The 25444-nt window shown below is 37.2% G+C and overlaps 1 protein-coding gene across 1 annotated transcript in view; it reads left to right on the forward strand.

Annotated features, from left to right (window-relative positions):
• Itga1 (integrin subunit alpha 1) overlaps positions 1 to 25444 on the forward strand; it is a 160877-nt gene that overhangs the window by 110664 nt on the left and 24769 nt on the right. Inside the window, exons 12-20 of the mRNA XM_008832940.3 lie at positions 6864 to 7006; positions 9263 to 9406; positions 10560 to 10817; positions 12963 to 13093; positions 16333 to 16499; positions 17811 to 17947; positions 20131 to 20241; positions 21798 to 22007; positions 23685 to 23765. Coding sequence (XP_008831162.1) covers positions 6864 to 7006; positions 9263 to 9406; positions 10560 to 10817; positions 12963 to 13093; positions 16333 to 16499; positions 17811 to 17947; positions 20131 to 20241; positions 21798 to 22007; positions 23685 to 23765 — 1382 coding nt within the window. The remainder of the gene's footprint in view (positions 1 to 6863; positions 7007 to 9262; positions 9407 to 10559; positions 10818 to 12962; positions 13094 to 16332; positions 16500 to 17810; positions 17948 to 20130; positions 20242 to 21797; positions 22008 to 23684; positions 23766 to 25444) is intronic.

Consider the following 25444-nt stretch of genomic DNA (forward strand, 5'->3'; position numbering starts at 1 on the left):
AAAGTGATTCCTTGATACAAGCCCATCTCCCTCTAAAACTTAACAAGACAGGAAAACAAATTGTACACTGTGTGTCTTTGAAAAGTTTGAGATTGTCATGTAATATGCTGGGGCTGGGCTTAAACTTCATATCAAGCTTTAGTAGTGAAAGACATTAGAAAGTGTGTAATCTGATTTCTGAATTAATCAATGGAAGGATAGAATGATTCCACTGCAGTTACCACAGCAGCTCTGTGCTTCCTGTCTAGGTCACCTTATTCTTACAGCAGTGTTTATTTCACTGTATCCAAATGCCTGATTCTGGGTCAATTAGGAAAACACTCACAAATACAAGTGCCTGTGATGTGCCAACCAGGCATAATGGTGCACACCTTTAATCCCAGCACTTGGCGGGGAGGGGACAGGGAGGCAGGGGCCAGCCTGGTCTACATAGTGAGTTCCAGGCCAGTGGGGGCTACAGGGAGACTCTGTCTCAAAAAAGAACCAAAAACAAGCAAACAAACAAAAAAAAATGAGCTACAAATTAAAAGAAGCAAGATGGAAGAGGCAGATCAGTGGTGCATGTTTTTTGTTTTGGTGGGTTTGGGGGTTTGTTTTTTGATGAGAAATAAAGAAGCAAGCAGTTTCTCTCAGTATGCTACGTACCAAAGCACAGCGCACGAGCAACAGGGCAGGAGTCAGCTTAGATGCCTTCTAAAGTTCTTCATATTCTAAGATTGTTTGAGATTATTGTATGTGAAATTCTTTGGAAGCTGAGTATAGTGGTGTACACCTTCAACCCCAACATACTCAGGAGGCAGAGGCTGGTGAATCTTTGTGAGTTCCAGCACATCCTGGTCCACAAATAAGTTCCAGGCCAGCCAGTGCTAAACAGTGAGACCTTGTCTCAAAAAAATTTTTTTGATAGATTTAACCTATCCTAGATAGAACAATTATAGAAAATTAATCTTCATATATATATATATATATATATATATATATATATATACAATGGATGGCATGTAAATTAATATAACTCCTTATGAAAGATAGTTGATGATATATTTGCATTGTCATAAGAAGGCTCACACCATATTGACCCTAGAAGTCACTTCTGAGACTCTAGCCTAAGAAACAAATGCATTGCTCATGCCCTGATCCCTGAACTTACTAATATGTTACCTTGCAGAATATAAAGAACTTTGCAGGTGTGATTACATTAAGGATCCTAAGTATCTTGCCATAGCCCAGCATAATCAAATGATGAAATCAGAAAACCTTTCCTGTTTAGAGGGAGACAGACATATGGCAGCTGTTCAGAGAGATGTAACATTGTTCACTTTTGAGATTGGACAGGGAATCTGTGTGATCTCTAGAGGCTTCTAAAAGCTGCAGAAGACAAGGAAATATGTTCTTCCCTGTAGTCTCCAGAGGGACAACAGCCTTACCTGCTTGTGATTTGAGACCAGGGAAAGCTGTTCCAGGCTTCTAACTTACAGATTTGTAATAAAGGACATTGTGATGGGTGCTGTAAGCCAACTTTGAAATAATTTGTCACAGTAGCTGTAGCCTATTAATATAGGTCTATTATATACAACAGTTGCTGGCATTAACACTATTACTATCAAGTATTAAGTATTTATAAAATTAAAGACTGAATGAAGTGCACAAATGTGTATAACTTGGCTGCTACTCTTACGATGGTCACATTCTAATTGTTAATTTAACAGTGTGGTGTTCTGAGTATAAGTATGTGATTAAATGCCTTAATGTCTTTGGTTCCTAAATTTGTTGTTCCCAAAAAGATTGAGTTAATGGTTGATTAATGCAGACTTAGAGAATTTAAAAGTTAAAGAGACTTCTGCAAATAAGAAAATATTAAAACAGCCTTAATTTCTTAAATGGCTCCTCTTGTCAGTTACAAATAATTGAATCTGGAAACAAAAAAATGTACAAGTTCCATATGAACTCACATCAATGGTGACAGTATGCACAAGTCCCAGGCAAGTTCAAACCAGACAAAATCCCAGCAGAGACATGCGAAAGTGGGTAAGAAACCTCAACCCCACCTAAGGAACCATTGGCAACTGATGGCTGCTAGGAGGGAGAAAGACAGTCTCTTTTAAGGATGTGACTCTTAGTAGGTTAACCAGGCTCCAGTGGATGAACCCACACTGAAGGACATTTGAGGAAACACATTAGACCCTATAGGCCTTAATATATATATATATATATATATATATATGAAAAAGTGCGTTAAATTGGGCAGGGGCAGTAAGAGGAGGTGTAGATGGGGAAGGGCATCTCGGTACCATTGAATTATATTGTATGAAAATCGCAAAATTTTAAAAGTACAAGTTCACTATATATATATGCATATATATGGCTCCTCTGTGCTTAGGAAAAAAGAATTTTGCATATGCTGTCTATAGTGCATTAATGTATTTTCCATGTCAGAAATCATTTCATTAACTTAGTCACATGTCACATATAAAGCATTGGCCAAATGATATTCTAATATAAGTAAGATGTCATTTATGATAGAAATGCATCCGGAAGAGGGGAAGGTACCTGGCGCTTTTCCAACCCCCCCACCAAAAAAAAACTATGTTATTCCATATTTGAAATGGAACTTTCAAAATATTTCTTCATGGAGATTACAAATTAAAAAGAGACTGAATATGTGATTCTGACATCTAGGTAGAATGCAACTAATGATACCATAGAAAATCTTAGAAAGGAGGCAAAGTCAGAGGTTGATGCTCTGTCAAAATATCTTATGCTAATTAGTAATCAGAAGAAAAAGGTGAACAGAAGCTTGAGCATCTGTGTAGGGATATAGTCACCCACCCATCTTCCTATCACCCTATAACCTGTCTCACTATGTGCTTAGCCCAGTGAGTTTAATGGTGAGAATACAGTCTGATGTATTATCATGCCACAGACAGCCTCTAAAGAGACACTGAATCAAAATAGGTCATGCTTCCCATTCCATCCCCAAAACTCACACTTCTTCCAAGAAATGAATTGTGAGACTGAACAGCACTCATCCTTCATAAGCCCATCCAAAGACTACGTCACCATGTTCTCTTCTGTTTTGCACTTTGTTTTTTCAGAAAGCACTATCAAACCGGAACTTTATAATTATTTGCCTCACCTTAAAATTAGGCTTTACTCAGCTCTCTTTTCTTTTCCTCTTACTGTCCTTAAACACCTAAACCTCAATGAAGCTACTGTAACTAGTGGTTTCTACACTACAGTGCCCCATTCAATATTATCAAATGCAATTATCAAGGTTCATTAACTAAGTAATTGCACGACTATATGGCTCAAACTTAATTTTAACTAATATTTTATTTATCTATTATCTTTTTGTGTGTGTGCCACGGTCTTACTTGGTAGCCCTGACAGGCCAGGAACCCACTATGTAGACCAGGCTATCCTTGAATTCACAGAGATCCTCCTGCCTCTGCCTCTGGTATGCTGGGATTAAAGGTGCACACCACCACACCCTGGCTTTAACCTGTTCTTTAAAAGATCACTTATATATTTGAATTCACAGCTCTGAGAATTAGAGAGTGGTAATAACCAACATGTTCTGACACCCTCCCACTTGTCCCACATTATTCTTTAGTTCTTAGAGCGCATGAAGGAAGTCAGCCCTTGCATCGTGCACTCTTCCATTTATGAATGCATAAGCATGAACCTAAAGGTTTTACTTGTTTTTAAGCAATAGTGTAATTAGTAATTGAAAATATATGTTTGGAAAGGATATTTCACATTCTATCATGTATAACAATAAAAATCTTCAAAGAAGGGTGACGAAATGAAAATGTTAGAAAAATAATCATAGGAGAAAATATGCCTGATGGAATCTGTTCCCTTAGCACTTATAAAAGTAAACACATTTTGGCATAAAAACCTCCGCTCCTTTTAAAACTTTTTGGGAAAAAGTAGAATTTTTACCCCGTACTTGCTACTTAAGCTACCAATATGATCTTTTTCATATCTAGAATTGTTCTATATGGCATTTTGAAAACTAATCTGCTAGTTTTCTAGTTTACTACAACTTCTAGTTATTAGGAAATTGCTTTCTTCTGGAGAGCTGAAGCCTACATGGAGTGTTACCCTTTAATTTACTTCTGATCTTTACAGTTACAGAATATAAAACTATTTTTTTCACTCAAAAAATAATAGTCTGACTTAAAGTTACATTTCAAGCTCTTTGCCTAGTTGGCCTGAAGTGATTTCTCAGGATGAATTGCTATGCATTTGATCCAGACTCCCCTCAAAATCATATAAATCAAAAATGCTCAAATCTTCCTGTAAACTTTAAGAACATCCATGAAATTTCCAAGTGAATCAAGGCTATGAATGCCTGAAAAGCCACCAAATATGGTGACTTTATGCATTATGGATCCTTCCATCATTGCAGTGATGAAGTTATAGGTGTGCCCAAGGCCTTGGACAGAGGGTAGATGTCCAGCAAAGGTGCTGAAAATTTACTACACATGTGTACAAATACAGAAGGGGATGCCAAACTTTAGGGGTTACTGAGCACAGCCAGATGAACAGAGCACCCATGATGTACCAGCTCTGTGTAGTCACAGAGCTATAGTCAGATTGACCTATGCATGAGCTCCCCCATCACTTCCTGACTAAAATAAAATGAGTTGTTCTTAAGGCAGAAGTGGAATTTGCACAGAAGAAAAATATAACGAATGCAACAGTATAGTAGTGCCTGGTTCAAGAAAGGCTGAATTCCAGGAGTCATTTAAACCAAGAGTGAGGCCAGTCTTTTCTTAGAATTGTTTCTTTCTGATTTTTCTCGGAATGGTTCCTCCAAACAAAGATGCACTTCCTTTATTTATGTAAACAATACATCTAGCATGATATGGAAGAGGAATGAAGAACCTTGCCAGGGAAGTCTTTACCTTTTCTGACCTCTACTGATCCAAAACAGCATACAAAACCACAAACAGATGCATTAACTCAAGCTCACATATATACTTAAATATATACTGTGGTTAATGCATTGCTTCTAACATGGTTGGTTTCAGCAATGATATTTTCACAACACACACACACACATACACACACACACACACACACACACACACACACACACACACACACCACTATTCTCAGCTAGAGGGCAAGGAAGGGCCATGAGCGAGAAATAAGGAGCATAGTTTAAGACTGAATCTATATGCTTAGCTTAACTTGTAACAGTTGATTACAAGAGCAGCCCAAAGCATAGAAAGATTGTTTATATTCTTTTCCTAAAGGTTATCTACATTTAAATAAGCCAATTATAGATTGAACAGATAGTGTTAAATAATCTCAAAACACAAAACTAACTTTAGTTATAAGGTTAGGTAAGACAGGAGGCATTCCCAGAAGTCATTCCCCCAAAAATAAAAATAAAATAAAAACAAGAAAAATCTCAGGTACACAGGAGCACCACTAAATGAACTCAATGTAGTGAGTGTGTGTGTGTGTGTGTCTGTCTGTCTGTCTGTCTGTCTGTGTGTCTGTATGTATATCATAAAATGTATATATATGTAACAATAATAAAGTAGAAAACAAGTAATTAGGAAGGAATTGAGGGGCATAGGAGGAGTTGGAAGGGGACTGAGAGAGATGGAAACAATACAAATCCAGTACTCATGTGTGAAATTCTCAAAAATAAAAAAAGAAGCTCATGACTCATGTGAAAATTCAACATAAAATAATGTAAATGAAAGTTAAAGCAGAAGAAAAGGTAGCATTTTACAGAGAATGGAAACTCAGTTGAAAAGTAGAATGGTTAGATATATGGGAACAATCACTTTTAATCAAACAAATATAAATTAAAATCACAAATTCTACTGTTATACAATGTGTAACACCTATCAAAACATTCACAAATTTAAATAATAGTAATGAAACACAATGCCTGAAAAAGTTTGATGAAGCTAGTTGTTTCTCATATAATTGTTCATAGAATAAATCTAGTAAAATGTTCTGGAAACAATTTGCTTGAAATGTAAGAACCATTAAAAACTTGATCCAGTTATCTATCATATTAAATTTGTCAAAAATATTAAAAGAAGAAAAATTAAGTGCTCAAATATGCCTTTGTAAGCATATTTTAGGCATAATATCAAGTTTTTTTAAAAAAATATAAACTCCAGTATCCTATCAGTAATGGTCAGGAAGTAAATGTAACACATTCATGATCAAACTAAGGAAAATAACCTTCAGCCATATAAAATTATTGTTATAAAACCTTGCTAGCAGAGCTGGGCGTGGTGGCGCACGCCTGTAGTCCCAGCACTTGGGAGGCAGAGGCAGGCGGATCTCTGTGAGTTCAAGGCCATCCTGGTCTACATAGTGAGTTCCAGGACAGCTGGGGCTACAGGGAGACCCTGCTTCAAAAAGAAAAAAAAAAAAAAAAAAAAAAAACCTTGCTAGCAATGTAGGAAGCGTTTATGGTTTCTGTAATCCCAAGTATATAAAACTATTAGTTTCAATATTATAGACATGTGCACCTAAATTAAATATAATTGATTTATTCCAAAATGGTGAATCAAGGGTTTTAAGAAGTGTGTGTGTGTGTGTGTGTGTGTGTGTGTGTGTGCGTGTGCGCGCGCGCTTGAATGCTTGTATGTATCCTCTTCCTCTCTTTCTGTCATCACTGTTAGATTTATCTTTGAACAATGAAATACTGAGTTTGGGGAAAAATACCATTTCAGAGCAATTCAGTTGTGATACTCAATGAACACATTAAAAGCTTCCCATCAACACAAACTATAAAATGATAATTTTTATAAACTTAAAAAAAACTGTTTAAAGTGATTCATAATCTATTACATAACTATCTCGACTCTCTCTTTGGTTAGGCTACACAGTAAACTCTGCTACTGTCCCTGGAGATGTGCTCTATGTTGCTGGACAGCCTCGGTACAATCACACAGGCCAAGTCATCATCTATAGGATGGAAGATGGGAATATCAAGATTCTCCAGACACTCGGTGGAGAGCAGGTAAACTTTAAAAGTATTGTTCTACATCATCCATGCATGTTCCATGAAACTGCTGACCTAAGCCTTTTAAAACCCGCTTCTTCAAAATCCAGTGTGAACAGGACCCTCTATTAGATTCTTTGAAGGGATGTGAAGTAGTCACATCTTAGAAATCATGAACATTTCAGAAAGAAAGATGTAGATGTAGATATTTACAAATAATAGATGTTGGGTTCATCTGTATTCAGTAGATGCAAGAAAGAGATCTAAAACACAAAAATGCATAAAAGGGCCAGTGGCATGGGCAACATATTCAGAAGACACAAACATTAAGCTGATTGGTGCAAAAGGTCTTAATAACAGAATTTGTACTGAAAATAAAATGAAAGATAGAATATAGATAAGTAGAAAGAGAAGTGAAAGACAAAATTGTGTGAAGTTCTAAATGGCCAACTGAAAATACTGAATTTTGTCCTATAGGTAATGGGAAATTATGTACAACATGTAAAATTGGAAAATTCTTTAAAGATATCATGACATATTAAAAGTTATCTAGGAAATTATACATGCAGTAGGTAAATATAATATTTTACACAAAGAAATATCTAATTATACTATTTTGGGTTCAATTTTAAGTAATAACTAGAGTAAATGTTGTCCCTTTTTTCGGTTTTCTGGGTTTTCCAACTATTCCACAATGAGAATTCATTAGCTTTATTCTGCCATTTCCAAAGATGCCTGCTTAGGCTTTGGTAAATAGGTAGACTAGGCACCCAAGGCTGAGTCAGCCTTCCTTCTCTGCAGGAGTTCTGGCTGCAGCCCAGGCATCAGGAGACATTTAGTGCTAAAGGCCCCAGCCCCACAATAAGCAGTGTCCTTTACAAAAATATAGACATAGCTTACAGGGCTCTGCAAAGGGCATGCTAGTTACATGAGTCTCTACAATCTGAGAAGCCCCAAGATGTCATCCCATCAGGTACAAAGAGTTCACTTCTTCCAATTCCACACAGCCTCCATGCTGCTGTCTAACCAGAAGTTTTCACCTGCATCAACATTGCTGAGCCATGCAGTTATAGTATCCTCAGCAGATTCCCAGAAGAATCTCAGAGTACTCTAGGGGTCAGGCTCACATATACCAAGTGAAAGGGTTTTATTAATTTAGTCACACACTCAGAAATTGAATGAACAATAAACTGGCTATCATTGTAACTCAAAGATGTTGTTAGAAGAACCTTAAATGATATATCAACACTGAGAAATGGAAAAGGAAGTAGTAAAGTAGATGTAAGTGAAACGGAACTGAAAAAGAGGAAATGCCTTTTTGTTGTTGACATCTTAGATCCGTTATCATTCTGTAGTTGCCTGCAAGTATAGGGGAATGCTTTTTTTTTTTTTTTTTTTTTTTTTAAAAAAAAATTTTTATCTTGTTCATGTTGTCACCATTATTGTAAGATCATAAGGATAATGTTATGAATGATTTAAAACATGAGTGACTTCAGTTTCAAGCCTGAGCAACTGAAAGGCAGCTCTATGATTAGCACTCAAGCAGTTCTGGTGTTTATACACTTCCTCTAACAGTAAACTCAAGCTCTAATTGGTAAAGCTATTGGGCATGAGACATGAGGAAGTGGAGAACTATGGCCCTAGGCAAACATGAATTCACACTGAGCTCCAGAGGACCACAGACATTAATAATGAATGCCCAACTCATTACTAATATATATATAACTCATAAGTTTTTGTTTCATGTTTTTCTGTCTCTCATAACTGCTGGAACACAACTTAGCCATTTGTTGAACAGGCAGTCATCAGAGATAGTGGTGTGACATAAGCTGCAGTGTTCCAGGAATATTTAGCTCCTCTCATGGACTTGTTTCATATTTTCATATTACTAAATTAACACATTGCTAAGACCATCCACAATGCCTTCTCTTAAACTCATTTTTTTTTTATTTCTGCCTTAACGATCACTGTAGGAATACTGATCTGATGTGTAGAGCAGAAAGAGCTGTCATAGTGTAATATAAAGAATTGCCTCTGCTATTTCCAGGTGATGAAATCTGTCACTGCTTTTCATCTTCAAAGTTGGGAGTAACTCAGTCTTCGATCTAGAGAGCACTCGGCTGGCACCAGTTTCTGTGGTTTATTACCTTTACCAGCCACCTTTCCCATCTTCTGGACTGTGAGAATTTATAGAAATATAGACTTCAGCTTCCTCCAGAATTTCTGAGGTTTCATCAGCACTTGTGTTTTTGTCTTTTGTGTTCTTGTGCCTAGATTGGCTCCTACTTCGGTAGTGTCTTAACAACAATTGACATCGATAAAGATTCTAACACTGACCTGCTTCTCGTTGGAGCCCCCATGTACATGGGAACAGAGAAAGAGGAACAGGGAAAAGTGTATGTGTACGCTATGAATCAGGTAATGGTATCTGAGTTTGGTGGAATCCAGAAAAATATCTTCTTTCCCTTCAGTTCCTATTAATGCAGCTTTAACTTTTTCACTTCTTTGGGAAAAATTGAGCAAAGAAGTTCCAGGGCCCATTTACCTGGCCAATCCTACAGTTTCAAGATGAACATTTAGAATATGAGTAAAGTGTTAAACCTTAAGTATGTTTTGCTTGAAAATGTGAAGTATTTTTTGTTTGGTTTTGTTGTTGCTATAGAATTGTTTTCTGTTTGTTTTTTTTAACCAGAAAATACAGGATAAATAAGACAAATATAAATGCCACTCACCTGGTTAATAAACACACCTGGTTAATAAACTCATTAAGCAGCTCTGGCCTAGAGGTAGGGGCAACCAGGGACACCATGTTATAGGCAGAGGCATCTTCACAGCAGGGACACCAGGCCCTTCCCAGGAGCCACTGGGGTCTTTGGAACACTTTCCTGGCCTGGGAGGAAATTCTGTTTCATTCCTGACTTTAAACATCATTTGTTGAGTGAGATAGTTCTTGCCTTCCTCAGTAACAGGATATTTTGCTATTTATAGACAGGACAGTGGCTTTTTTATTTTTAATTCTTAGATTTTTATATGTATTATTTTAGATCATAAATTGCATGACTTTCTTGTCTTTTTTCACTTCCCCTCCTGTGTGTCTTTTTTGGGGGGCATTCTTATTTTTCTCTTTTTTCCAAGAAAGTATGTTCTTTGCTGGCAGTTTCTAAGTTTCCCTCCATCCTAGGCAGCTTTCACAAGTTTGCTCTTTGATCAGAGCAAATTTTCTCGGTCTTGGGTTGACAATGAAGAAGGAAGCAGAGCGTTGGGTAAAGATGGGCAAGGGCACAGACTGAGGATGTACAATTTCAGTTCTATGAATGGAAAACACTTTGTTGATCACATACTCAACTGTATCAAGAAGAGATGTTGAAATTTTCAGCATGCTTTCTTAGGTTCCTTTGCCGTTCCTAACTTTGCTCTAAATAGTACACTTCCTCAGATATTTTATAGATTTTGCCACTGATGTATAAGTGTTATTTTTAAATAGGGCTGGTTTAGCATGTACTTAGAAAACAAACCTACTCTGCTGTGGTAGGGATAGAAATGTTTAAGTATCTGTTTATCTTCACTCCAGACAAGGTTTGAATATCAAATGAGCCTGGAACCAATTAAGCAGACCTGCTGCTCGTCTCTGAAGGGCAAATCATGCACAAAAGAAAACAAGAACGAGCCGTGTGGGGCTCGTTTTGGGACAGCAATCGCTGCTGTAAAAGACCTCAATGTTGATGGATTTAATGACATCGTGATCGGAGCCCCACTGGAAGATGACCACGCCGGTGCGGTGTACATCTATCACGGCAGCGGCAAGACCATCAAGAAAGACTACGCACAAGTAAGAGGCTATAGCTGCCTTCAGGCTCTCGCCCTTTCCGGCCAAATGAGTTCAAAGCATTACCTGTCTTCATAACTTACCTATTTCTTTTTTCTAATTTTCTTGGGAAACTAAATGTAATTTCCTCCTAGGTTCATCGAGGAATTGCCTAGCATTTTATACTGCTATCTGGCTTCTTTTCTGTGGTTGTCTGACTCTTGGACCTGATTTCTTGAAACAGTAAAAAGCAAAACAAAACAGAACACCTTATAGCAGTGTGTTTAATCCTAAAAGAGTAGGAGGACAATAACAGTATGATTTAGCCAATAAAAGAGATCATATTATGGTTTTTATATTTAGTACCCATGTTGTTAATAAATAAAATTTATATTTATGAACTAAACTGGCATATTTTCATCAAAAGAATTTGGGTTTCTGTTAGAAAAAGCTTATATTTCAAAACTTGCCTCAACTTTGTCCAGCAAACAAGCTGTGAGAAGAAACCAGAACATTGGCCATTACTGTTTACCTTTCAAGGGCCTCCTTTATTTAAGTGGTCAACAAAATTCTCAAAATCTACTCATGTATTGTACCATTGTGCTTTACTTTTCAAAAAGTCATAATGACAATAATAGTGAACAAAGTAAAGGCTTATATTAGTAACAGTACTCCTGTCCACTTGATAAATGATTTGTTTCTGTTAAAAATTCTTCCTGACATTATATACTTAAGTAGTGGCAGGCAATATTAACAACCAGGGCATGAGGAATCCATGAAGAACACAACTAGGATTCTTGTATTCTGATGCTTTATTCCTGCAGTTTTATCCTGCAAGCTTGAGGAACAGCATATGAAGCAAAGAAAGATTTTTAATTGTTTTTTCTTAATTATTTATTATGTTTATGTGTATGAGCATATTGCCTACAGATGTATAAATGCACCAGTGTTGTGCAATACCCATGGACACCAGAAGAGTGCATCAGATCCCCCTGGAACTGGAATTACAGATGATTATTACCTGCCAATCGGGTGCTGGGAATTGAACCCCGGTCCTCTGCTAGAGCAGTTAGTGCTCTTAGCCACTGAGCTATCTCTCCAACCCCGATTTTTAGTTGTTAGTAGAATAGGTTGTCCTAAGTGATTCATTTTGTAAAACAGTGGTAAATCAAGATGCAGCTTTAAGGAAAAATAACAAAACAATATTAGTTACATCTGTTTTCTTAGTGGAAAATGCTTTCCCAAGGAACAGGCAAAGATGAGCTTACCCATTTCCATGGGACCCAGAAGCACAGGATGATCCTGAATCAAGCAGTATCAGCTTCAGAACCAATGAGCAGATTATCTCCTGATTTGTTTGCCAAAAAAAATTATGAAAATACTCATCAATGAGACAAATAAGTTTAAGTATACTAAGTGTTTCTATTTGGTTTGCTTCTTATTTTTTGGATTTTATATTTTGTGCTATTTTTAAAAAAGTGTAGAAGGATACAGATACCCTGAGTTTGGCGAGGGTCTTTCAGTCCTGCCACCTTGCCAGCAGGTTATACTAAAATAGTATCTGCTTGCACAAACACCAAGTCCAGAAGTAGAGAAAGCACACGCTTCATGTGAGGTAAGGTGTGCAGATCAGCCTTCAGACCTCCTTCACTGCGCCTTCCTTCCACGTGGATAGATAGATGGAGTTGGGTCTTTTAGGATAATTTTTGACACAGTAAAGAAGATTGCACATTAGAGAATGTATTTGATGTAATTTGTTTTTTATGCCCAGCTACAAAGTTCAGTGAACCCCATATTAACCCCGTAACAATGATCTAGTCTCTTTCTTGCTTATATGACATTTTCAAAGTTTCCAGTACCTTTGAATATCTCCGTTTACTAGAACTGAAAAGGAACTAGAAAGTAGAGCAGTTACTTGGGTTTCCCTCGAGCATTAGTCAAGATGGCATTATATAATTATCTCCCCTCTTTCTGGAGTCAGCACTATAAGAAGAACAATTTTCTTTGTGAAAATTAAACTCTTTCCTCTTGTTTCCACTGAGGGGTCTCTTGTTTCCCAAAAGACCTTTAGTTTTAACTTCATATTAAGCAGTCCAAATTCTCATATTTATATGAAGCTATTTTGAATAGGCTCTTCTGACATCAAACTGTCTGTTGGGATTTTTACAGCGAATTCCATCAGGTGGAGATGGCAAGAAACTGAAATTTTTTGGCCAGTCTATCCATGGAGAAATGGATTTAAATGATGATGGTCTGACTGATGTGACTATTGGGGGCCTTGGCGGTGCTGCCCTTTTCTGGTATGTATTTTATGGTATCTGATTACTTTGGTAGTATTTCCTATACGGTTCCAGAGCTTATAGTATGATCGGAACTCTTGTCGTAGCAAATGCTTATTTCCTCTTATGCTGCACTGGCAAGACACAAATTATTTAATTGATTGTGGTGTCAATGAATCTTAAGAACAAAAAAAGCTATAGTATACTAATGAGTAGAATGAACTCTCAATTTGGTTATCTGCTGAATACTTGACCCTAGAACAGATGTTCTCTTTGGAGAAAGCTATACTGGAGGTGGTTGTTTAGAAGATACATATAAATAGTAAAATATTCCTAATCTTGAGTTGTGCCCAAGGTTTTGTAAATAATGGACTTCGTTTGCTTCCCTGAATCACAAAAATGGATGTAGTCCCTTTTATAACCCAGGCTTCAATGACAGTAGAACACAGCAAACCAGGCTACTGGGGCACAATGACCAAGCTTTCACAGTACTGAAGGAGGGATTGAAACAGGATACAGAAGGCAGGTGTTGAGTAGAGACAATGAGAGAGCAGACAGCAAGATCCCAATTATGCAGACCCAGTTATGCAGACCAGACAGCCATGCTTCCATATAGATGCAGTTGGGAAAGACAAGATATGTGGAGTAGACATTAGTCAAGTCACTCTCATGCTTGGGGAACCATATTACTAAACAGGAAACTAGACAGACACATTCATTCTGATGAAAGATAAACTAGCTAGAACTAAGAAAGTATTTGTCAAGGATTCAGAACCATAAAATAGTCATACTTACTAAGGAAGGATTTAATTCCTAAAACAATTTAAAGGTATAGCATAGAAATATGCTTTAAAATGTATGATGTTTAGAGCCATCACAGGACTATATTTAAGAACCACTTTTTATACAACAAGATGGACTAGGGAGATGGCTCAGTCAGTAAAATGCTTGCCATGCAAGCCAAAAACCTGTGTTTGAATCCCTACCACCCACATAAAGCCAGGCATGGTAATGTGTCCCTGTGACACTAGTGCTGGGGCAGTAGGCACAGGAGAATCACTGGGGCTCACAGGCCAACTAGCCTAGACAAATTGATGAGCTCTAGGTTCAATAATAGTCTGTGTCTTTAAAAAAAAAAAGAGGGGGTAGGAGAGGAGAAGAAGACACACAACATCAGCCTCTGGCCTCCACATGCACACACATAAACACAAACACACACACACACACACACACACACACACACATATATCCATGTAAGAAAATTTTTTTAAAGTGCTAAATAGCTAATGAGAGGTGAATAAATACAGTATGGTATGTGCATATGCCTTTACAGCAGACTGTCACTAAATTATGTTCTCAGAAAAATATAAACTTAGAAAGCTTTTCCTTATGTTTTACAATATACATGTAACATGCACTTTTCTATGTGTGTTTGTATACGTGCATATATAGTATATGTATGCTTGTATATGAACTTATCTCTATTCCTCTGCACAGAAATAAAAATATTAAGGGTACTAAATGTTAAGGATGATCACTGTTGAGTGACAGAATTATAAATCACTTATCTTTTTCTTGGTCTATTTCTGTGATTTTCATGTTTTCTGTCAGTAAATTATTTTTGAAGAAAAATGAAAACTAATTTATTTTAAATACAAAAGCATGAGTAGAGACTTCAGTATTCAGAGGCCATCTAGTTACATAGAGGCAGTTCTGGTCAAAGGTAGAAATCAAGTATAGGCATCCAACAATTATTCTGACTTGGTTATAAGGCAGTGGCTTCCTCACATTATCCCTAGCTAAGAACTTTGCTCTTATTTGGATCAGTGCAGTCACTGAGGTTTACAGTTAAAACGGTTTGGGTTTAATCCTAGTTTTTTGCCTCTTCACAGTTTTGACCTTTACAAAGCTTCAGTTATCTCATATGTAAAATAAAGTAATAGGGTTTTTTATTTTTATTTATTTACTTTATGTTTATGAGTGTATCGTCTGCATGTATGTAAGTGTATGCATATTGTGCAGTGCCCATGAAGGTCAGAAGAGGGCGTTGGATTCCCTAGAACTAGAGGTACAGACAGTTGTTTGCCACCATATCGATGCTGGGAACCAAATCCAAGTCCCTCTGCAAGAGCAGCCAGTGCTCTTAACCACTAAGCCGTCTCTCCAGCCCCCTAGACAATAGTTGTTTTTGTTTTTTTTAATGCCTTCCAAGACTATCAGTGGATGTGTGAAACTTCAAGCAGTATAAAGCTTTATATAGAACTGAGATTCCATAATGGCTACTGAATGTCCAATGGGCAGGTAGTATATATAGAATGGACACTTTGGAGAATGGATGGTTACATCCTAGGTGGATAACAGGAAAATGCAAGATTTTATCATCCTACTCCAAGCATCACACAATCTAAAACATGAATATTTTCTTCATAGAGTTTATCTTTTAATACTTTTGCACTGTGGTTAACCACAGGTAACTGAAACTATGAAAAAAAACCATAGATAAGGTGTGGAGGACTACTGTGTCTCTTATTATTACAATTTATTTAAGAGTGACATGAGGGACTGGAGAGAAGGCTTAGCAGTTAAGAGCACTGGCTACTCTTACAGAGGACAAATCCGGGTTCAATTCCGAGCACCTACATGACAGCTAACAACCGTCTGTAACTCCAGTTCCAGGGAATCCAACACTTTCTGACCTCTGCAGGCGTTGCACAACATACACGCATGCGACACACTCATGAACATCAAATAAAAACAACAAATAAAATACTGTTTTAAAAAAGTGAAATGAAATAGTACATAATCACAATGTCTCAAATATAATTCTTCTTCCCAGAAACATAAACAAGGTTAAATCCACAAGAACAGACAAGTATTACAGTGTGGATGAAAGTCAACAAGGACTGACTAGTATTCTAGGTGCCTTTGAACCATTTCCAAATTGAAAACTCTCTCAGAGATCCCCAAATATAATTCTAATTCTGAGTTTCACCTGGCCACTTGGTTCCACTTTTCTATTACTAGCAAGCAAAACTTAGTCTTTGGTCTTTGAACCAAATGCCTGAGGTGATTCTAAACAACCGGGGACTCCTAGGACATATGATAAAATCTCACAATCTGGTCTGTATCAAAAATTCATTAAAGAACATAGTCTTGAGAACTCATGAAATATAAAGGAGAATCTCCTTTGATGAACTCACATTGACCTAGCAAGTTAAATGTAAAATGTGTGAGTAATCTCATTGTTTATGTGTTTGCAGGGCCAGAGATGTGGCTGTAGTTAAAGTGACCATGAATTTTGAACCCAATAAAGTGAATATTCAAAAGAAAAACTGCCGTGTGGATGGGAAAGAAACTGTGTGCATAAATGCTACCATATGTTTTTATGCAAAATTAAAGTCTAAAGAAGACTTAATTTACAAAGCTGGTAAGTACAGTGATTACAAGAACTTTGGGGCAAAGGAAAATGTGTTGGCTCCAGGATGTGAATTCTTCCAAGCATAGTGAACCACTTACTGCATTTGCCCAGCGAGTGTGATGAACCTTGAAAACCCTTTTCCTCTAGAAAGAATACCTTGTGGAACCCAGGAAAATTTGCAGCAGAAAAGACATGCTTGTATGCAATGGCCTCAAAATTCCATAGTTTTCCTATGGCTCTCCTAATATATATCTATAGAGATAGATATATAAATATATAGGTATATAATTAGAAATGGTCTCCAAATGAGTTCGAAAAAGAATCCTCTCCCTTCTCCTGCCCCCTCGTCAGAAAGACTGGTATTGAAGATGACCTGAATGCTTCATCCTCAATCCCAACCTGATAAGGGTCTCTTTCCTCTGAGATACGGCTCATTTTTCAGTCAGATTCTGTGTGGGGTCCTCAGGCGTGTCAGGTCAACATGTATATCCCCTTCTGCCCTATGCTCTGTTCTTTCTAAGACAGTTTTCAATGATGTTGAAATATGTTGGAGTGAAGTTATGAGAGCCAGTGGCTTCAAAAGAGAAATTCAATCTGCCAACCTAATATGAGTAAGAAAAACCACTAACCCTTATGATTAAGTTTTCTTAATTTTCTCTATTTGTGCATATTATAATGCTCTGAAATAGTCCTCTGACTAGATGGTAAATGAATTGCAGAAGTGGTAAGTACTGATTTGGACTTTCATATGCGACGTTATTTCAATCTTACTTAACTTTTTCTTAATGAAGCAATTAAAGACATTTGTAGCTTCGTCTAAAGTACAGGGCTTTACATTTTTCTTATTGTGGTATGCTTGTTTTGTTGAATTTAATAGTGTTTTAAATATAATGTAAGTTGGCATGTTTCTACAAAAAAAGTAAAAATAGTTATTGATCATTTTAATCTCTGTCAAAATACATGTGAAATTAATCAATATTCCAGGTTGTTTCCCAACATTTCTAAACTATAAGAACTTATTTTAAGCAAAAATCTAGAAACACCTAGTCAATAAATTAGAGTTCATCTGTGTGTCCATGTGTGCATGCCTGTGTTTAAATGTTAAATATATAGTCAATTCAAAGCAACTCTGCAGAGTTCCTCAAGGCTCTGTTCACTACCACCTTCACTGTATGGTAGCAATATGGGTCTGCTCAATAATAAACTTTTTATTCACTGACTGCTCAAGAGATATTTCTAGGATCCTAATTTAATGAGTTGAATCATGTGAAAGTCATCTCCAAATAAATATTTCTGTCACATTTTCTTCCATTTTTGTAGATATGCAGTACCGCGTCACCCTAGATTCACTCAGACAGATATCACGGAGTTTTTTCTCTGGAACTCAAGAGAGAAGGATTCAAAGAAACATTACAGTTCAAGAATCCGAATGCATTAGGCACTCCTTCTACATGTTGGCAAGTAAATCATGTATTACAGCTGCCTTATTTCCAATTGAGAATGTAGCGTAGAACATAGTACAGAGAATATAGTATAGACCAAGTGCTTTATTTCAAAGTACACGTCATAAAAATAAACCTTTTTTCACTCATAGGGAAATCAACAGGTCTGATTTTCTCATTTCTAATACATTTCCTAAAACTATGTTTAAAGTCTGTGTATATCATATCTACAGATTATGGAATAGTACAGTGCGTGGGGTACCACTTCACAAGACACCTTGCTCACTTAACTAATGTCTTTCACTCACTCATTTGTTCTTTTTGTTTAATTTTATTTGACTCATGGTCTCATGTATCCCAGGTTGGCCTCTAACTTTCTACGTAGCTGAGGATGATCTTGAACTTAAGATCTTTCTGCCTCTACCTCCTGAGTGTTGGAGTTACAGGCAGGCATCTCCGTGTTCAGTTTTATGAGATGCTGGAAATCAAACCCAGTGCCTTGTGCATGTTGGACAAACACTCTGCCAACTGAGCCATACCCCTAAATCTCATTCCTTATTTAAATTTGAAAGCATCAATTAACATCTGTGGGTCTCATCTGTCAAATGTGTGTGGTGAGTCATTAATGGCCCGGAAGGCAACCTATCAGGCCAGATACTTACTGGAGCCCGTTGAACTACATGTTTTATGAATTGACTTTAGACTGAGGGGTGAAATCTGCTATTTTCTGTCTTCTCGGGCCTTGAACTACTTCAGTTTCTGTTTAGTGGATGAGAGAGGCTCAGAGATCACATTATTAATCTCTAGAGATTGCTAGTGAGCCAGTTTGAGCCATTGCAAATGCATTTTGATGGGCATTGTATATGTGCAAAATGTTCCTGAGAGTAGCAGTATCTTAAACATTTTCTGAAAGCATACATGATGGTAATTTGTAAAACTTTTTTAAAAATGATAGGAATGACAAAACACCATCTTTAGTAACCAAGATTGAGACTTAGAAACTTGAATATTTCCTTGGAGTTTTAAAGGAAACAAGCTGATTTTCCCACTACTCTGACTTAGTGCTGTGTTCATATGCTAAGTTTGCAGGTCCTACTCAGAGACAGAAATATGAAAGACAATATACAACCTGGTTTGCCACATGCATTTTTTCTCTATGACTATCATGTTGATATCCTCTATGATGTATATTTATTATATATATATAAACTTTATTATGATTAAGCTCTATCTTCAGAAAAAATAAAAATACAATCATCCTCCTGCTTAGTTCTTCAGAACTGAGAATTAAATAGTTAGAACTTGTATAAAAGTTGATGAACATCAGATGGATCTGCTAAAAGTGAGTGCAGCTCTGCGACAAGGTCAGCATATCAGCTCTGTCCAGGGACTGGAATGGAAGGGAACAAACTAATTTCAAACAATCCAAAATTCCTTTGGATTTTAATAGACATTTTAACATTTGTTCTGGCGTTAACTGGGGTAGAATTTGTATTCAGCTTCCCTAAGTGACTGTGGTAAAGTCATTTAGTCTCAGAGGTTCAGTTTAAAATAAAAATCATCATAGCTATCCATTTTAGAGGACTACTGAATCAGTTCACAGTAATGTGCATAAAGCCCATAATTTTGGACACTGAATAATGGCTGTCACTGACAATATAGGAAAAATATTAATTAAAGTCACACCATTTACATATCAGCATATATTATAAAATTTCATAGGGCTGGAGATACTATATGTGTGTGTGTGTTGTGTGTGTGTATGTGTGTGTGCGTGTGCGTGTGCGTGTGCAGTATGAGTGTAAGTGAAATATAACTGAATTTGAAGACAGTTTGTCCTTCTGAAATTGGGACTGTTTCCCAGAAGCATTACATACTGATTACTCATCTGAGGTCTCAAGAGAAACAATGCTTTTTCTCGCAAGTAGCTCAAGGAGGCAAATCCCAGCAGGCACATCCCTCTGCAGAGCTGTAGGTGAGTGGTCTGTCGCATTCTGAAGCCTCTGCTTTCCACCCGTGTCCCTTGTCAAGCAGAAAGGCTATACCACTTCAGCAAAGCAAAAGTCAGCCAACGTGTTATGTCAGATTAGGTGCTCCAGAATGTTCCAGTAAACCACAGAGGCAGAAGGATGCCACAATAAAGGCAGAACATCCAGTAGTTATGTTGCCAGTGACAGATTTTATGTTTCCACTTCTAGGACAAGCATGACTTTCAGGACTCCGTGAGGATAACTTTAGATTTTAATCTTACTGATTCAGAAAATGGACCTGTTCTTGATGATGCTCTACCAAACTCAGTCCATGAACATGTAAGTCAGATTAAAAAAAAAAAATAGAATGCCTACATGTGAATGTATAAAAAAATTAAAACCACATAGACACATAATTCTAAATCAATTGTGTATAGTTTGGTAGTTCTTGACTATTCCTAATCCTTCTACCTTTCTTTGGCTACAGTTTAAGGAAACTGTCAATGACCAATTGAAAGACCCCTTTGTTCTAATAAGTGCTAGGTTGCAAGGCAGGGCTTAGCAATAAAAAATCTGCTTGTAGACCTCGGACTTGGACCACAGCTAACCACAGCAGCAGTACAAATCCAGCTCTGGCCTTCTTCATGGAGGGCTGCTGTGCGAAGCTTGTGATATGGAGAAGAACAGCATGTGTGCTTCCTGTGGGTAAACTGCTGCCCCAAACAAGAGATAGAAAGGGACTCAGTTGTGTGACCTCAGTCCTGCTCCCAAATTCAGAGTTCACTGTCCCATGTCTGAGAGTTAGGGGATAGAGAGGGAGAAGAGTATTGCCAGATGGCCAACATGGAGAGAATCATTAGGAATGGGGAATTAGTTTTCCCCATATACCCGTCTTCCATGACCTTTTGACCTTTCAAGTATATTTACTGTCGTGTATATACCAGGCATGGAGCTCAAACAGTCTTACCTTGACAATTGGGTGGGTTTTAAGCAATAATTAAATGGTATGCTGTTGAAGGATTTCAGGGTTCTGCAGACATCTCCACCTAGTCTTCAGAGTCAGGAAAGCCCCCTGCAGTTGTGGAATTTAAGTCCTGAAAAGGTGATTTTTCTGTCCTAGTTCCAGTATGGAGGGGTGGTATATGTGAAGGTTCTAAACCATTAAAGAAGCTTAACAATACTCATTAATGCAGCTGAAACCAAAGAGCAAAGGTGAAAGGGATGGAGCACAAGGCTGGAGGCAAAGGCAAAAGGAAACCCCTTGGGGTGTTGTGCTGCTGCCCAAAGTGTAAACATTAAACATGACAGTGCAATGCAGCTGACTGATTTAGTTTGGCTCAGTGACGGGACCAGATAGTGTTGTTCAAAGATTAGATCTGCCATAATATGTAGAATGACCAAAAGGAAACAAGTAGGTGTTAGATGTGAGTGGAGGGTACTGCTTCAACTCAGGGAGAAGATGGGCAGGTGACAGGAGACTTGGGAGATATGGAGAAGAGAGTAGAAACCACACACTCGATGATGGATTGCACAGGGGGGTGGTAAAAAGAAGAATCAAGCAAAGTTCCTAGACATGTGGCTTGAACATTTTCCCACCCCTTGATGGGCTTCCTCAGTATCTGGTTCTTTTTAATAGAAAGCTTTACACTAGTGTAAAATACTCATGAAAAGTGTGCCTTCTTTAAAGGGCTAGAAAATTAAATCTATAAGTCAAAGTTTACTCTTTCTCCCATAAATTCGGAAGTGGGTATTGAATTCCTTAAGATCTCAAAAGTATAGTTTTCTGGGTGAGTTCCCTTACTTTGGTCTCTGCCATTTCAGTCACACAGATTAATGAATAATTTTCGATGATGCTTAGCCACATTTTGAAAACCACATTCCTGTGACTGTTTCAGATTCCATTTGCCAAAGATTGTGGAAATAAGGAGAAATGTATCTCAGACCTTACCCTGGATGTGTCCACCACAGAAAAGAACCTGCTGATTGTCAGGTCTCAGAATGACAAACTCAATGTCAGCCTCATAGTCAAAAACAAAAAGGACAGTGCCTACAACACCAGGACGATAGTACAATATTCTCCAAATCTAATTTTTTCAGGAATTGAGGTAAATTTGCAGTTTTCACTTATTTATTCTCTTAACAATGATTTATTCAACTACTTTTCATACTGCAGACCCAATTATTTTCATAATATTTATTTTAGAGGGGTAGAAAGCATTTTGCTGAAAATTAGTATACATTAATGTCATAGTTCCAAGCTTTTGTTTGTAAAAGCTTTTGCTTATTTCTTTGGGGTGGGATGTCTCTCTTGAAGTTATTATTAAAAAAAAGATAGCTGATTGTTCAAAATTGTATTTTTCACAGAATAATTAAGTCACTGAAATTGAGATTGAAAGAAAAAATATGATAAAGCTAAAACGTTTAACCAAAACTCAGAGAATAACTTCTGTGGTTTTAAAAAAAAAAAAGTTTCCATTTAGAAAAATAACAATACTTTTTCTCTCTTTTTATGAGCAAATCCTTACTTTGGCAAGAGATTTCTGTTAGATGATATGTCTTATTTATAACAAAATAGTTTAACAATATGTCTGTGTAACAGACTTTTTATTAATGAAAAAAAAACCTGCATAGAATGCTGTATCCGTTGTTCATATTCCAAATTTGAACTTTGCTTTTAATTCTGACCTCCAAAAAAATACCCTTAAGTTAAAATTCAATATATATGTACATGAATTAACAATTTAGATAAAATAATTTTATTCATATTAATGTGAATAATTCATGATTTATATGAACATTTTAATTCATGTTAAAAATAATACATTTAGGGCTAATGTAGTTCAGTGGTATAGAACTTGCTTAGCAAGACCCTGAGTTTAATTCCCAGCACTGTAATACACATACACACACACACACACACACACACACACACACACACACACAAATATGTAATATTAAAACACTGTTGTCTAGCTTCCATAAATTCAAATTGCTGCTGTTATTTCTTTCCATTTGTCATATCATTTAGAGACATGACAACTAAGATGGATCATAAGGAGGTCATTTGTTACTACAACATATTTTGTACACAAAATATCAATTACGAAAATGGAGTGATTGTATGAACATGAAACACAAATATAAAACAATGTTGGGAAACATTTGTTATTGCTGACATTTCTCTAAATGGGAACTGTGTTAAAATACATTGCCTGTATCCTCTCCAGTTGACTTAATGGCCTTGGCATAGAGGCAGAGCAGTAACCAGACAGCAAGCCCAGAGCACACTGCTGTTCAGTCAAGGAGGTCCTCTTACTTGTATTAACAATAAACAACAGCAATCATGAAGGCCACTCTTTCTTGAGCTACATTATGTGCTAGGTGGAGTCAGGAGTGTGTCCTGGTGGCCGCAGGTTAGAGCCCTGCTCTTATCCATGACTGTACTCCTGGACTTGTATAATGCACTCTCAGTCCACCATGTGTGTGTTAGTTCTTCCACCACTGCAGTCTCTTACAGGTGCTGTTAGTGATCCTGTTTCCCACCTGAGTATTTCTGCAAGAAGGCAAGGCCTGCTTTGTCCTTCAGTCACTGTCAAGCGATGTGTTCAGATCTCCATGAGTTATGGAACACGCAGTACCTGGGTGCTGCAACCCTCCCAACTAACCAGAGAGACGATCTTGCTGATGCACTTGCCAGTGCACGGCTGGGAAAATTCAAAAAACAACAAATTCAAATGTTTTACCTGCTTTTCTGCCCTGATTCTGCTTATTTTCTGTTTTAGGGGATCCAAAAAGATAGTTGCGAGTCCAATCGAAATATCACATGTAAAGTTGGATATCCTTTCCTGAGAACAGGAGAAATGGTGAGGAGATTGCATAAAACATATGTAGCCACTGGGTGAAGTCAGCGATGCGCTCAAAGCCACATATGTAAATCCTTAAAATGGTAATTCACAGAGATACAGATGAGAAGTATTGAGTTCAAAATGCTTGCAGCTTGAAATCTGCTAGAGCATGAATTTTTATGTCTCCCTAAAATCCATTTTCAAAAATGTAATCCCCATATGATGGTATTAAGTATGATAGTATTAAGAAGTGGTGTCTTTGGGATTTGTGGCTTCACAAAAGAGGTCCAAGAGAGCTTGCTCACCCCTCCCACCATATGAGGTCACATAGACAAACTCTCCAGAGAGCAAGCTACCATCAGATATTCAGTCTGCTGGTGCTTTGGTCTTGAAATTCTCAGATTCCAGAACTGAAGGAAAGAAATATCTGATGTTTATGAATTATCAGATCTAAGTTATTTTGCTTTAGGAGCTCAATAAGATTAAGAATCAAAAGTCAAGTATTGCATAAGTCATATTCAAACACCACAACTAAATTTGTAGTGGATAAATGGTTGCATCATTTTACATTCTAACCAGCAGTGAATTAGGGCTCTAATTCTTCCATACTGCTAATTGTTAAATTTATTATTACAGTCACTCTGGTGGGTGTGAAGTTATGCCTTAGTACAATTTAGATTTGGAGTTCCCTAGTGTAGTTCCCTAGTGGATGGCTAATGATGATATTTTGACCAATATATATACAGTCCAGCCACACACATAAACACACACAGCTCTGGAGAAATAGCTGTTCATATCATTTTTTGTTTGTATTGTTGCTGTTGTTGTTCTTTGCTGTTTGAGAAAGACTCTCACTTTGTACCCCAATGTTGAACCTTACTATATGGTCTGCGTTGACATGAACTTAGAGTAATCCTCCTGCCTTGGCTCCTAAGTGCTAGGATTACTAAGTGCATGAGCCATCATGTCCCACTCTTGGCCCATTTTTTTTAACTGATGCAACATTTTTAAAAAAAAATAATTTATTGAGACTCTCATACATGCATATAAGGTGTTTTGATCAAATCCATGCCCCCTCCCTCCTCTCCAACTCCCCCCATATCTCCCCATCACTTTTTTCTATCTATACAAAGTTTCTTTCATGGGATTTTGATTGACATTTCATTCATCTTTGTACCTAACTTTGTGTAGCAATGACATGTGTTTTAAGTTTCATTTCAGTTGCTCTGATAAGATACCCTGAAAAAAGGTACAACATTTTTAGCCTTTGGAAGAGAGTATGTTGCTAAGAGGCCCAAGGACATTGTGACTTTTAGCCAAAAAACTGGCTACTTTTCTTTGGGGTCTTTTTACCCTAACTGTCTAGCCAATTCCTAGGTCCTATTATCACACCATCCTGTGAAGAGGTTACCCAACTTGCAGATAGGGAATTGGGTCACAGACTTCTCTGGCTTCTTTCATACTGAACAGGGATGCAGGGTAAGGTAATTGGGGTACCCCTTCAGTGGGTCTATCTAAAAGACTCCCAAATAGCGTAATTCTTATCTATAGGGGGAAAAGGAAGTCCTTGACTGGTAAATAGGAGATGTGAAGGAGAAATAAAGGCAAGAGTAATTAGCATCACAAGTTCTAGACAGGGAACCAGAAAAAAGTCAGAACAGAGCAATTTTCAAATGTTCATATGAGAGTCCATTGGA

This window comes from Nannospalax galili, unplaced genomic scaffold (assembly GCF_000622305.1).
Source record: "Nannospalax galili isolate Female #2095 unplaced genomic scaffold, S.galili_v1.0 scaffold235, whole genome shotgun sequence".
NCBI lineage: Eukaryota > Metazoa > Chordata > Mammalia > Rodentia > Spalacidae > Nannospalax > Nannospalax galili.